The sequence below is a fragment of the Ursus arctos genome, unplaced genomic scaffold (genome assembly GCF_023065955.2).
Source record: "Ursus arctos isolate Adak ecotype North America unplaced genomic scaffold, UrsArc2.0 scaffold_10, whole genome shotgun sequence".
Lineage (NCBI taxonomy): Eukaryota > Metazoa > Chordata > Mammalia > Carnivora > Ursidae > Ursus > Ursus arctos.
The window spans coordinates 63876184-63890734 of NW_026622764.1; the positions used below are offsets into that span (position 1 = coordinate 63876184).

The 14551-nt window shown below is 40.3% G+C and overlaps 1 protein-coding gene across 6 annotated transcripts in view; it reads right to left on the minus strand.

Annotated features, from left to right (window-relative positions):
* The window catches only part of NBEA (neurobeachin), a 662109-nt gene that overhangs the window by 9260 nt on the left and 638298 nt on the right, over positions 1-14551 (minus strand). For 4 of the 6 annotated variants that reach the window (XM_048215507.2, XM_048215504.2, XM_057309225.1 and 1 more), the window contains 4 exons: positions 12841-13033; positions 11191-11262; positions 9135-9290; positions 8451-8621 (listed from right to left, as the gene is read on the minus strand). In XM_048215507.2, the coding sequence (XP_048071464.2) occupies positions 8451-8621; positions 9135-9290; positions 11191-11262; positions 12841-13033 (592 nt within the window). The remainder of the gene's footprint in view (positions 1-8450; positions 8622-9134; positions 9291-11190; positions 11263-12840; positions 13034-14551) is intronic. The other 2 variants (XM_048215508.2, XM_057309226.1) reach the window with 1 other exon arrangement.

A 14551-nucleotide genomic window follows, 5' to 3' on the forward strand; every position in this document is an offset into this window, starting at 1 on the left:
TGAGGTCCAAGAACACATCCCTCAGAGTCAGAGGGTTTTTTGTGGGGGTTGGAGGGGAGTTAATGACAATTTTGTAGATTGATTTTTTTCTCCAAGGTCACAAAATCTTTTCCCGTTGGTAGCTTCCACAAAGCTATCTGATCTTCCTTTGTTTTTAGAAATAATTAAAAAGTAGTTACATATTAAGTATTTATAACATATGTATAAAATTAAGAGAATATAATAAATTTACTTGTACTCACCTCCTAGCTTAAAAAATATAGAACACCACCAGTAACTTCCATGCTCTTTCTTATATCTTAGACTTATGCCTTTTTATTTATTTGTATTTTGAGAGAGAGAGAGTGCACACGCGCATGTGTGAGTGGGGGGGGGCTGGGAGGGGCAGAGGGAGAGGAGAGAGTGAATCTCAAGCAGGCTCCACACTCATGGCAGAGCGGACTGGGGCTCCATCTCATGACCATGAGATCATGACCTGAGCAGAAACGAAGATTAAGATGCTTAACCGACTGAGCCACCCAGGCGCCCCCAACATATGCCTTTAAAAAAAAGTTCTGTTATTTTTCTTTTTTCTTCATCCTGCTTCACCTGGTTATTGAGTTTTTTCATCTTAATAATGCTTGAGTTCCTTGCATGCTGGCCTGTTTTTCCCTGTCAGTCTTCTTCTGGGTGGGGTGCCCCGCACTCCCAATTCTTGTCTCTCAGAGAACCACCCTGTGTTTGGGGTTGACACTGCCGTGAGCACTGCCTCCTGGGCTGCGATGCTTGGGCCTCACCATGGAGGCGGTGGGAGGGGGAAAGTGAATGTTCCAGGGCTGGCCATTGTGCCAGCCTCCTGGATAGGCCCTCCCTTGGCACTGATGGGACCCGCAACACTGAGCAGCTGCACACGCGCTCCAATTCTATGCCCCACAGTGGCCCGAGGGAAGGCAACAGTGGGTCTGGGGAAATTCTGGGGGGAAAGAGCATAACTAAGCTGCCTCATCCTGCTAGGCACAGGATACTCCTCCCTCTGGTTTGCCAATACCTCCTCCTTTGGACACGCCCATCTTCCTTCTCTCCAGGAACTGCTCAGTTTTATGTGAACTTTCCCAGATCCATCAGTTTCCATTTTGCTTTCGAGGCATCCCTCTGATGGAGTATGGGAGAAGGGATGGCGGCCCGAGTGAGTGTGTCAGCTTCTTCTCAGTTCATGCATACTGCTATAATGTGTTTGAATATTGGCAACTACCCATTTATATTTATCAGCAGTCCTGGATTTGTCTGAAACATATTTATAAAATTATGCTTCAAAGATGCCTTGCATTCTCTGCTAAGATGAGAATTAAGATTTTCTGTGTAATATTATCCTTAATTTTTCTAAGTGATTATTTTATGTCAGAGAGACTGGTGAATTGAAAACTCCTGAAATTAAATGCTTAATAAAATTTACACAAAGTAAAGTGTTTTCTAAACTTTTCCCTTAGAGGCTACAGAAAAAAGTAGAAAGCAATCTAGTTCTCTTTGCAGGGAATTGAAAAACATGTATAAAACTATTCCTTAGGTATGCATTCTATTTTCTATCAGGAAATAAGGTTTTCAAAGGCTTGCATCTAATTTAGACAGTTAAAAAATTTTTTTTCATTACAATCTCCCCAGATCATTGGAATACACTATGGAACTTAACGATTAGGGGATATTGTTTAGGGCCCCTAAAAGCATTGTTTCCTTCTTTACACTAGAGAAGAGTCAATAAAATGTTCTTCAGGGGTTTCTGAGTTGGGAAACCTGCAGCAGGGGGAAAGCATATTTCCCTGCCAGGGACATTTCATTGCCAGGGACAGATGTCACACACCCCAACAATCATTCAAAATCTTGGGAATATTCGGTCACTGTCACATCACAATTGATGGATGTAGCTGGGGGTTAAAGGGCCTGTGCACAGGGAGGTGCAGGTGAGCGCCCCCCCCCTGCCCCGGCCCCACCAGGACCACCGCGCCATCCCCCTCATCCCCCCTCATCTCCTCAACGGACGAGCTCTCTGTGTGATGGAATTACCGTGGACGATAAAGAACAAACATGCCCGATTTTGAGAATGCTTATAGGCAAGCATTTGGAAACTCCAAATAGAAAAGGCTTATTATAAACAGATTCTGCCTCATTTTTAAGCAAAAGTCATTTCAATATTTTCAAAATGGATGATGAAAACAGGACAAAGATATTAGATGCTGTTATTCACACGGCATGACGAGGAGAACTTTTTCAGTGAGATGGTCTCTGCTTTTAAAGAAATGATCAAAGTAAAGATACTCATGGTTCTTATTATTTTAAACCTTATTTGTGGGACTACTCATACGCAGGGGGAAGCTTTGGTCCTTCTGAATTAAGAGCTAAACAAAAACAGCAGAGTTTCTACAATCTATGACCCTCAGCGCAGTTCTGCAGGAGTCAGAAGAGGAACGTCTTGATGATATATGACATTCAGATTTTATCTACAACCTTTGTTAACTCACTGCAGAATCCCCGTGGAAGGTGTATTCATTCATGTTTATACCTACATAAAAATAGGATGGCTTGAAATTCCACAGTATTTTAATCACTGCTCAGATTTCAAGATTTATTTTAAAAAATTATTAGACAATTGTTAGGGCAGCTCAGAAGGACTGGGTCCCTGAGAAGTCCTTTATCAAGACTCTGTGTCCTCAGCCACTTGCAGAGGTCTGGCCCAAGTACCAAGAATTCCTGGGTCGACATTTTCCACAGGTCACAGGTGACCCAAATAAAAACATCCCTGGGGTTAGAAAATGTCCCCTGATGTGGTTTCATTTTATTACATACAGAGTCCTCACTGAAAAACAAGATAGCTTTTCATTCACTCTAAGTTCTTTTTCTCTTGCAGAGATGACACTGACCACCTCTGAGCCCTGACGTGGCAGGACAAATCTCTGCCCTTGAAGTGCGAACCTGGACCTAGGACAAGGTACGTTACTGTCCTGCGTTACCTTCCCCCAAAAGTCAACAGTACAATCCCAGGAAGCAGAGCTTTGCATAACGCCCAGGGACACCCTCAACCCTGCCGGTGGGATCTGAAGCGCTCTGATCTTGGAAATGTTATTAGTCAACGCCCGTGTTTTTTTATATCGCTTTTGAGCCAAGCCAAAGAGCCTTGCAGCCGCAGTTCCAGAAAGGGACAGGAAAGGCACTGACCAAGTGGCATTCAGCCCCCTTCTTAGTCAGGAACCCTATAAAGTCTCCTCATGTTAGGCTGAGGGGATGCGAGGCTGAGCAGAGGATGTTACATTACAGATATCATTTTAGAAAGTCCTGGGAGTTAGGAATTGTTCACAGATAACTATACTTCCTCTGATACATTTCATAAGCCCTAGATAAGATCCCTTGGTCTGAGACGCAAGGCAAACATACACATATGTTAGAAATATCTCTGGGCTGTTCTTTGTCCAGGCTTCCATCTGGTACGTTACCACTGGTTAGTGGTGGTCATGGAGCTGGGCACCGGGATAGCCGTGGTAAGAGAAGGCTGGATGCAAACAAAGAGAGGGATAGCATTTGGCAGATGTTCAGTGACAGGTTGTGGCTGGCAGGAGGGTCAGTGTCCAGAGCTGAAGCTCACACAATGGGAGCCCAGGGAAGGGATGTGTGCACAGCTGGAGTCTCCTTTCCAATGGGCTTCCCGTCTCATAGTCTGCATAATGCTTATACATGAGCTAAAAGACCTATTTTTACAAAGTGAAATTGAAACGGCATCACCATGTCTTATGCATATCACTTGATGAATATCTGCGGATGTGATCTGAAAAGACGAACAATAAACTCTCTTCCAAAGTTTTCTACTGACTTAAAAAATGTCCTATGTATGTATCGACAGACTCTCTACCCAGCACCTCATATCTGGTATAAACATTACAACCACACACTTTAAAAGCAAATTGGATTTTGAGCTGAGGTCCCAGTGTATTTTAAGTGTCTGCTGAAGAGACAACAATGTTGACTTGCCCCTCTTGTGACTATCTTGTTGGAAGCTACGGCACGTAATGAGAAATGTCAAGTCCCAAGATCAATGAAATTTGGGGCTCCAGGGATTCAACAGGAATAGCATTGATCCTTTTAAAGAACACCAGTCAGAGATGGGTTGTAATATATTGCAAAGAGGGGCTCAGGAGGATAAACGGCCAAGTCCAAGATACCTACCTGACAAAAAATTCAATCAGCTTTTAGCACAAATTGCCTGCTCTGCTCTCCTTTCTTTTAGGCCAGCAGGCTGCTTCCAATTAAAGTGCGCAAATTAATTTTTATCACTTCCAAATTAGTTTCAGAATTTGTGCAAAAGAGTGTTTCAGATGAAAGCATCTGTCCCTCACATCGCTGTGATTCTGTTATCTAGTCAGGGACCTATTTAAATCTCCAAGAACATTTTCTATGTTCAAAATCCCAAGTTTGAAAGAGTAACACTGGAGATTAGTATTATAAAATATATTCATAAAACAACTGTAAGTCAACTGCAACCCCTGCTTATTTCTTTTATGGTCTGAAACTCTTTGTAATAATCTGCTTATAAATGTTCATCGTCTTTGTGGTAAATCCATTACAAGTCTAAAAATAATTAGGAAAAGACTATTTCTGAGATGTCTGAATCAGCCAAGTATATTATTATATACTTGACTCAATGAAAGCGTAAACTCTTTCTGCACCTACCTAAAAAAATCTACAAACATTAGTTAGATTTTCTCTATGGTACTAATAGAGCTCTCCATTAAGAAAGAATAATGACATTGCAAAAGAGACATAAATATATTGGAGAGCCACTTGAATTAATCTTGAGAAAGTGATTACGTGAATCTTATCATTTTATGTTGTGCTGAATAAATATGACTCAGCCTCTGACATACAAAGCAATTCAATGTCCACAGCAAGACCAAAGCCGTGAATTCTAACGGCTGCCAGCATATTGGGTTTCACACTAGGACTTCCCCCTTCGAGTCTAGGTTAACATATACAACCCTCAAACCTAAGGGCATTGTGTCGCACACTTTAATATGAACCTAGACATGACCAGCTTTTTGGTCTTGGGTAGCAGTGCATTATAAGATAGAAAACACATACAGCCTGATTCTCTGACCTGTGAATTGGCAGCTAGAATAGATTAAACTGGGGCAGGAAAAAAAATCTTTTTCTTTTATGTTGTGAGTTTTCTGATGGCAAGGACTATGTCTATGTCAACACCCATGACTGATCCCTGATGTGACAGTCAATTCGAGTGTGTGCTCTGACTGCCTTTACAAAAAAAAGTGAATTGACCAATATATGGGGTCTCTCTAGTCACGCACGTATGTGCTACCAGGGTGGCTAGATTCAGTGAGCCATAAATCAGTCAAGTCTATCAAATACTAGATATACTAATGATTAATTTTTTACTATGATAATTATCCATATGGTAAAAAGCTGACACCAGTTTTTAACATAATTATTATTTTGTACCCAAGATGTAAGACCAAACATTTTGTAGTATGATAGCAAACATTATCTGATAGCAATTTATGATTCATGTAATAAATACTCAATGTGTTCAGTACAGTCAAGCAGAAAAAGCAGTTTGGTGATTAGTATAATATAGGTTTTTGTAAACTCCAGAAGGCCGGAGACTTAGACTATTCAGATTTCCCAGCTGCTAAGATAGGACCAGCACCCAATAGGCCTTCAATACATGCTTGTTGCTTGCCTAACACTTTAGGTGATCATCCTGTTTATTCTAGAAGAGCATTTCCCCCCCTTATATTAACGATGATGGGTAAAATAAAGCCGTATGACATACGTTCCTATTAAATGTCCAAGAAAGTCTTGACAGGGTGGGTTTTATAAAGTCATTTAGGGTTATAATGATGACAATAGTTTTGACCAAAAATAAATTCTTATAAATGGAGGCAACAATAAAAGATATGTATCAATAAAATTCTTAATTCTTTAAGGATAATCTTGTCTTTATTGAAAGTTTAAATAAAATGCTGCGTTTTAACAAATATAATATTCATAATTTGTTCTTAAGGGCTAATCTAAACATTTTTATTTATATAGCTCCTGTTGTAAGGGACCTTAACCACTGTCAATATTACTACATTTAATTTTTCTTGACAACTGATGGACTAAAGCAACAATTGTTAACCATCTTTTCATTTAAAAGGTCATCAGAAAATCACATAAATTAAGTAGCTACACAGACAATTACTATAACTTAACATGTAAAAAATTCTTTACTTCATAGCAGTATGATACTATGCAATATCTTATCTCAGCTACCAGATGGCAGCTTTTAAGAAATGAATCCTCTTTTTGGAAATACCATTTTCATCATTTCTGAGATCCAGTCTGAAGATGTTAGTTAATGAGATTTAAAGCACTATTCTGTTTCTTAAAAAAAATTTTGTTATCTAAAGACTTCTAATTTTTATCAATATGATGGAAGGTACTACAGAGACCTGCTGCTTAATTCAACTTCTCTAATGAGTACTACACTACTATGAAAATGAAGATCTGTAAATATGCGAAAATAAATTTAGATAAAATACATGTGATAATGACCATGCTTGATAATAAGAAAGCCATCCATGGTAGATCAACTGTCTCATACACACGTACACACACACACACACACACACACACACACGAATTCTGCTAAAAATGAAGTTTCTGGTTTTCTTTAAGGGTATGGTTTTAGAAAAGAATAAATAAGGAGGTTAACTTTTTAGTAGTTGGAGTATGATATTTGTTGTGCAGACTTGGTAGCTAGTTGTTTGAGCTGGTTGGAAATCAAGCAACACTGAATATATTTTTTTTCTCAAACCAGCATCACATCTTAGTTCACAACTTAGAACAGAGGCTGATCTGCATAACGCACACACTTTCCCTTACTCAGTGTCTACACTTTCCCTTACTCATGACACACTTCTAGTTTCTTCAACTGCTGCTCTTCAGCTCCAGATATAGGCAGCGAGAACGAAACCTCACATGTATGGTCACATCCAGTTCATCTCCCACTATCTTCATTCATATGTATATATATATATTTCATTTTCTTCTCTACTGCAATAGGGCCTTTGCTCCTATCAATCAAAAGCCGTTTCCTCTTTTTGCAATGTTCCTGTCAAAATACGTAACGGTGTGGGCGGGTAGGACTTGAAGGGTAGACAGATACACAACGGGGCTTCCATCCTCAGCCTTCCCACAGGCTGGAACGAACAGACCGGGGGTGGCAGCCACCAACCACGCAGCTGAAACATAGCATCTCGTCCACTGGTCACCTACTCTTACACTATTTCAGAGGCAGACACACAGCATTCCTGGAAAACTCTTATCTCTGTCTTGTCATAAATGGGACCCGAACTCATGGGTTCCGTTTATTTCAGAGGTACCGTGTAAGCTGTGACCAATGTATGAATTACAAGTAGAATCGCCTTGGTTTAGGTACTCACCATTACCAACACCTTACAGACACCATACTCTATTTTATAGGAAATATTTGCATTGAAACTATTGAAAGCTTGGTAATTAAAAACAATGATTATTTCTAGGCAATCTCTTATCTAGTTCTTCATTTAACAATATTGAAAACGCTGTTATGTGTCTCACTATACCAGGAACCAGAGATTTAAAATGGAAAGGGAGACTCACAATCTAGTTTAGTGTTTCCTCAGAACAACAATTCCAAAGAATAATAGCTGTTCTGCCATGAGCAAAAGATGCCATGGAAAAACACGTTTGAGAAATTGTGGGTTAAATAAATTTCAACAGATTTGCTTGTGTGAGAAAGGCTTTCAGAACTTACCTAGAGAGTAAGAGTAATGCAGTGTTTTCTAAAATTATTTTACTCTGGAGTCCCCCCATTTTTTTCCCTACAAGATATCTTGGGGAGCACCGTTGAAGAAAATGTACTTAGGAATCATCACAAGCAAAGAAACTGTCTTACTCAGTTTTTGCCGTCCGAATGCCTAGTCTGAAGGGAGTACTCAATCATTGTTAAAAGAATAAATGGAGAAATTTACTAGACTGTGTAGTAGAAAGTAATAAGTGTCCTCACTGAGGCACAAATAAAATCTTACAGAAATTCAGAGGAGGGGAGGAATACATTCAGTTGAGAGAAATTACACAAAGTTTAATGGACCAGGTGATACTGAAGGAAATTTCTGAAGGATAGAGACATTTGGAGGTTGGGGAAGGACTGCCAATGACAGGGTCAATGGGAGGGGACCTGGAACTTTCCCCAAGTTGAAGGTTACAGTAGTTGCTTTTTTTTTTTTTTTAAACTCTGAACAACATCCTAGCAAAGATTTTTCCACTTAAAGCTTTCATGTTTTAAAATCCTTACAACCCTAGGAAAAGCTGTTAGAAAAATTTAAAAAAAGCAAAATATATTTAAGGAAACTTGTAGTCTGATGGGACATTTCTAGACAAATACTCACTGCTGTTAGGATTGTCTCCTATGATATGGTGTCGTCCACTCCAGTACCAGAGAAGCAGGGTAGCATCTCGAGACCCAGACACAATGTAGCAGTCCCCACCTATGTATGACTCAGACCTGGCCAGGCACGTGACCACATCCCAGTGGCCAAACACGATCTGAGTTAATTTCCCTGAAACACAGGAACACTAGGTTTAATTCATTTGCTAGTTTTCTTTAAATGGTAATAAGCTTAACTTTATTTTACTAGATTTGTGAAAAGTCAAACTGTAAATGTGAAAATTTATAAGCTAATTCAAATCCAGCTACAGACGCTTTCTTGAATGTCTTCTGAAAAATGATACAAGAATGTTCCTGGAGATTTTTAAGGACATGACTTTGCAAACAACACAATCACGATTTTCACTGTCCAGGAGCTGGGCCACACTAAGGGAAGGTTTAAGGTCTTTTACTGGACTTGATTTGGGGAAAGGGACAATAGTCCCATTTGTCCTATAAAATCAGGACTCATGCTAAAGTTTGGAATGGATAGAAGTATAATGAGTTAGTTACAATGCGAACATTTAACGTGAATCTTGGCACTTCGGATGAAAATGCCTACGTTATTAAGCATGATTTTATTTTAAGTTCTGGGTGTAACAATAGGTATTTTGAAGAGAATAAGGTATTTCAAAGCGAAGCACACCTGTTTCTGTAGAGTAAACTCTGAAGCTCTTATCCCAGAATCCACAGATAAGAATGTAGCGATTATCTGCCGTGACCACGAAACAATGTGCATTGATCTGGATACTCTGATCAACGAGGTCCGTGATCTGCCGCTTGTTCACACCAGAGTTATTGGCTGAAAACACGCAGGAAAAAGAATTTAAGGAAGGGTTCCACAGGAGGCTCATCAAGGCATATTTTTATGCTTCATTTATCTAGAAATGGGTTTTTTGGGCTATAAGATAATTAACATTTTAACATTTCCCCATGAGGAATAGAAGCTTAATTTTTAGTAGCAGTGGTTATTTATGAATCATATTGCATATCTAAACGTTGTCAGAAATTTCAGGTCCTTCTCCCCCAATAAATAGAAACAATAGGAAGACTTCAGATAGTGAATTGAAAATAGAAATATTTAAATGCCTTGAATTCTATCCACGTTCACTACACACAAGTTCATCAGTGTCCAACAAGTTCTGTAATCAGGAGGAAGAAATATTGCGTGAAGCACGGTCTATAAGGAAAAAAAAGTCTTAATATTTGCCCCAATCTGTCATTTTCTGATGGCATTTAGAATTCACATGGAAAAAAGAGGGGAGAGTTTTGAGCAAGGGATATTGTTCTACGGGCAGCCCCACCGGGAGCTTTAGGCCAGCAGCTCTAAAGACCTGGGTTGTCAACAAACAGAAGGCCTTTCCAGAATGGGCTGGCAGGGGAGAAGAGGAATAAAAAAGATGGGAGAGGGACTGGGGAGGAACGAGACAGGCAGAGACTCCGGTGGATAGCACTGGGATTGAATCTGAATGAAGTCAGGAACCCGGAGACACCGTCGGATTTCCCTAGTGCCTGTCTGCACGCCAGCCTGTCCCGAGCTCTGCGCTGTCCTTTCAGGCTAAATCCCTGGGCTGAATTCTTAAACAGGAGATGCAGACAATCGCCCACACTCTCTAACGCCAATTAGACTGAAGAGCTACTCTTTGTGGATTCCCACTAACGCCATAATAATAACAACTAGGGAGGTAAGCCAAAAAAAATTATACAGAGAAAGGTAGCAAAGAAAAAGAAAATCAAAGGTTCTGAGTCACTGGAAAACTACGTAATTGGTCCTTGATTAATTAGAATAGAGCTGCTAATTTTTCCATGGTTACATTCTTGCTCTATGTGACACTGTCGTCGATGTCTCTCAGACAAAGGAATAGCTGGACTAGACTCTAAAAATATTCCCAGTCCTAAACCTGGTATCTTCCCAAAGACATGTAAATGCTACTTCGTGTAGGTGTATAAGTAACTAACTTAAATGACTGCCTTTTAACTTATTTCTGGACTCAAAGATGAAGGGAGAATTAAAAAGTATAAGAAAAGCTATACCATAACTTGCCTATGGCTTTATACATTTTCAATTTTTTTTTACTAATTTAGTTCTCTACATGATCCCATGAAAAAGTCAGAACAAACATCCTGATCAGCCATCTTACAGAGAGGAAACTGAGGCCCAGGAAGATGAAGGCGCTTGTTCTGGATCACTGGCTAATAAATGTGTATGTGATTCAAAAATATTGCCATTATCTGTGGCAAAGAGTTACAGCTCATAAGTTTGCAATTCACATAAAATCTTCAATTAAAAAAAAACTGGCCATATTGAAAGGAAATTTCCAGAAAAGATGTCCTTCATGTTAGTTCTCTTTAATGATTTTTTTGAGTCCTTACATATTTTACGTACTTTAAATAATATACATTTGATACAGAATAGTTTAGGCTGAAAGAAAGGACAATTTGGAATGGTTTGCCTTGCACAGAGCCAATTAAATGACCTCCTAAAAAAATCAAGAAAATGCCACAAATAATTGCTTCCACACCAAAAAGTTCTTAGATGGCCTATTATGATTTACACAGCTTCTTGGTGGTAATTCAGTGTTATTTGCACGTTAATTTTATGGCAGAAAAATTACCATTCGACTACCTTTTGTAATCAATAACTACATAGGAATCTGTAGACAGTTCGCATTCATGAAAACGTATTTCTGTTGTTAACGTACCGATTAGGGGGTCCATTTCAATGGGGAGATGATGAGCTTGATCCAAGGAGTATCCTGGAGCTCCTCGGAGGCCTAGGGGTTAAACAGAAGGAGAAAACCACCACAAAAGTCTCAGAAAGAAGGAACTTCCTAATAAGCAGTGTTTTATGATGATTGTAGAAAAGGTGTATTGCTTAAAAATTATGTGGCAAATCGTTGTAAGAATGATGGTCATACTACACATCTTTGCAGATACTCTCAAAAGAAATCATCACAACAGAGACTGCTGGCTTCCATGTCAGATGTAGAAAGCTGGAAGGACTGCTCTTACCCTAACAACAAGAAAAAGCCACATACAATAGAGGAGCATAACACTTCTTGAACCCATCAGAGAGCTAAGATTTCTGGGCAACCAATTAGCTTCAGAAGGCTAATTTAAGAAGGCTGTGTCTGCAAGCAGGGGCGGGCATGAGCATAGCCGGGCTCACCTGGGCCAGGACAGAGGGGAAGATGGGGCTCCCATCTTCTCTCAACAGATGGCAAGTCAACTGAGGGTAAAAAATGGAGCCACTCCTAAGACCTTAAGCTCAGGAAAAGCGACTATCAGAGGATTAATATTTAGGGCTTGATTGAGTTCATTAGTCATAATTTTTTACATGTGATTATACAACATATATAATACTTTTGAACAATGCTAAAGAAAAAATTAATCCTTTATAGTTTTTTTCTCAATGCAAAATATTTCTAGAAGCTCAGACTTCTGTGACTAATAAAGTTGTATTTTTTCTTAAGATGTTTGTTGCGTCTTTCTGATCAAATGGAATTAGTTATACCTCATGTTGATAGAATCACCAATAAGTGCATTTAGAAATTCTAGATTAAGCTATGATTTATATGATATTGTTTTTCAGAGCAATACAGAAGTCAGTAGAATACAAAAATTCAGGTTAATTTACCGTGGCTTATCCATTTAGTCCTGGAGATAGCGAGAGTTGGGGTTTCCAAGGATATCGTAAGGGGTGAATTTGGCCTACTAAATCATTTGGTCACATCCACTTCTATCCTAAGTATCAATATGTCTACTTTTGATAACAGAATCCTATCCCTTCAAGATGTACCAGCTGGAACCCTTGGGAATGAATTTAAAAAAAAACGCACATGAAATCACTGAACAATTTAGATTTTGTCTTTTCTCAAAGACTCCACAAGGAGGGAGATGGTGTCTGTCTTGTTCGTTGCTGTGCTCCCAGTGCTCATGACTACTTGACACAGAGGGGCCATTCAAATGTTTGCTAACTAAATTAGTGAAGTGGAAGAAAGAAGATTTGAAATCATCCTCTAGGAAATCCAGATTCAAACTCACTTTTGTTTAATGTGGGATAAAAGTGTTTTGTTTTTTTTCCTGTGGGGCAGGCATAGAGTAGGGTGCGAGGACCTGCTTCAATTTACTGAATATTTATTGAACACTTAACCATCCGCCAAGCATCCTGTGAGGCTCTAACACAGAGCAGCAGTGAAGAGACACACAAGACTCATCTCGTCAGGCTGGGCAATGACTTGCCCTGCAGCCTGTGTAGGTAATCGGGCATACTGCCAGCCCCCAGCACACTCACCTGGACCGAATTGCGGCTCTAAGACCCCTCTAGGAAGTGACGGCGTGGACACACGTACCTACTGTGTTGTGCCAGCGGTTCACCGCAAACAGTCGGCTGCAGGTCACGGTCACCACGGCAGGGATGGTCAGGTGGGGCAGCGTGTTGGCTGCCACGTGGGTCACCGGAGAGTTTGATGGGAACTTCAGCACCATGATCACATCCTGTTGCATCTGATCTTTAAACATGAGTGGACTCTGTGGAAGGAAACACTGTTGAATAGAAAGGGAAGAGAGCAGAAGAAAACAGAAGGGATAACACAGTTAGTGAGCGCTCTGGGGAGACGGAGGTTAACACAGACGAGGCTAGCATGAGCAGAGAGCAAAGCCACGCGAACTTCCATCCCGTGGGAATGGCACGGGGAGAGGGGCAAGGGCTCCGGGCGGCCGCTGGCAGAGGACACCAGATCATTAACGACCAGCCTCGATTCAAGCCTTGCCGGACTGCGGGTGATCAGCGAGCTCACAGATCTGTCTCATGATGCGGTGGCATTACTCAGTGCGGTGGAAACATCGGGTTAGTGGAAAAATTAGTTAAGTCAGTGACTGACACTCTTTCCATGAAAGATAAAGTGAATGGATTGATACTTCCATTTTTTACCTGGTTGATCTGGGGTCACAGCTCCAATCTAAATAGTTAAATATACTGGCCTCCCCTTCACAGCTTCACACACGTCTCTGCTGTGGCAACACTGACTGGGTATGGTTGACGTCTCCTTTCTAGACTGTGCGCTTACTGAGGGCTATCCCCTTTCCTTCTTTCAGTCTTTGCTTTCAGAGGTCTAGCATGTGATCGACAGAAGGCAGACACCATAATGCTACTGTTCCAGCAACTATAAACCACCATAAATACTACGGCATCGAAAACACAAAATGCGGGTGCTGGAAATAACCATTATGTTACGTTCATAAATGTTCTGTCATTGTTTTCTATACATATGAATTGTCTGCCCCGTGAACTTAGAAGGCTTAGGTTTCCTTTATGAGTGGTTCCACGCCAATTTAGTCTCTCAGAATTTTCCCCAGGAAAGCAATGAATCCTGACTGGGCATTTCTCCAGGATAAGTATTTTTATTATTATTATTAAGCAAAGACAACTAACACGGGAATAGAACTCTTCTGCCAAAGCATTTCATAAAATTAAGTGTTAGAGATATTCTCTTAGACAGTTTATTAAAAATACTTTCTCTCAAGGCTTGAGGCTCCAAGGCCACATCCCCACGTCTACAATGTGACTGCGTGTTCCTATGGAATGGTGTGCTTGGTGTCAACCTTTCTGCTTTGTCACATGCAAGGACCAATTTCAACCAGAAGAGTTCATTAGTGACTAATAAGGGGGCTGAAGCTGTTGGAGCCATTGTGGAGAGAAAAAACCCGTTTTCAAACAAACACATTTGTTTATGTGTTTCACTAGGAGTTTGCCTATGGATTCAGTGAAGGTCTGGAGGTTGCAGTCCCCTCTGTGTTGCCAGTGCTTAGCGTCATGCCCGACACACAGAAGGAACTCGGTACGAATTTGCTAAGTAACTGAAAAAATCATTGAAAGGCCTGAACAGTACTTCCGCCACAAAATAACAGCTTATAAATCTGTTTGCACATATACTACGGACCATAGTTCAGAGCTCATTACTCCAAAATTAGGGTACTTGCTGCCTTGATACCTGCCTAGAAAAATGGATGACCTTTAATTCACTTTGCAAACACATTCTTTTACCTTCAAGCATTTTTCAC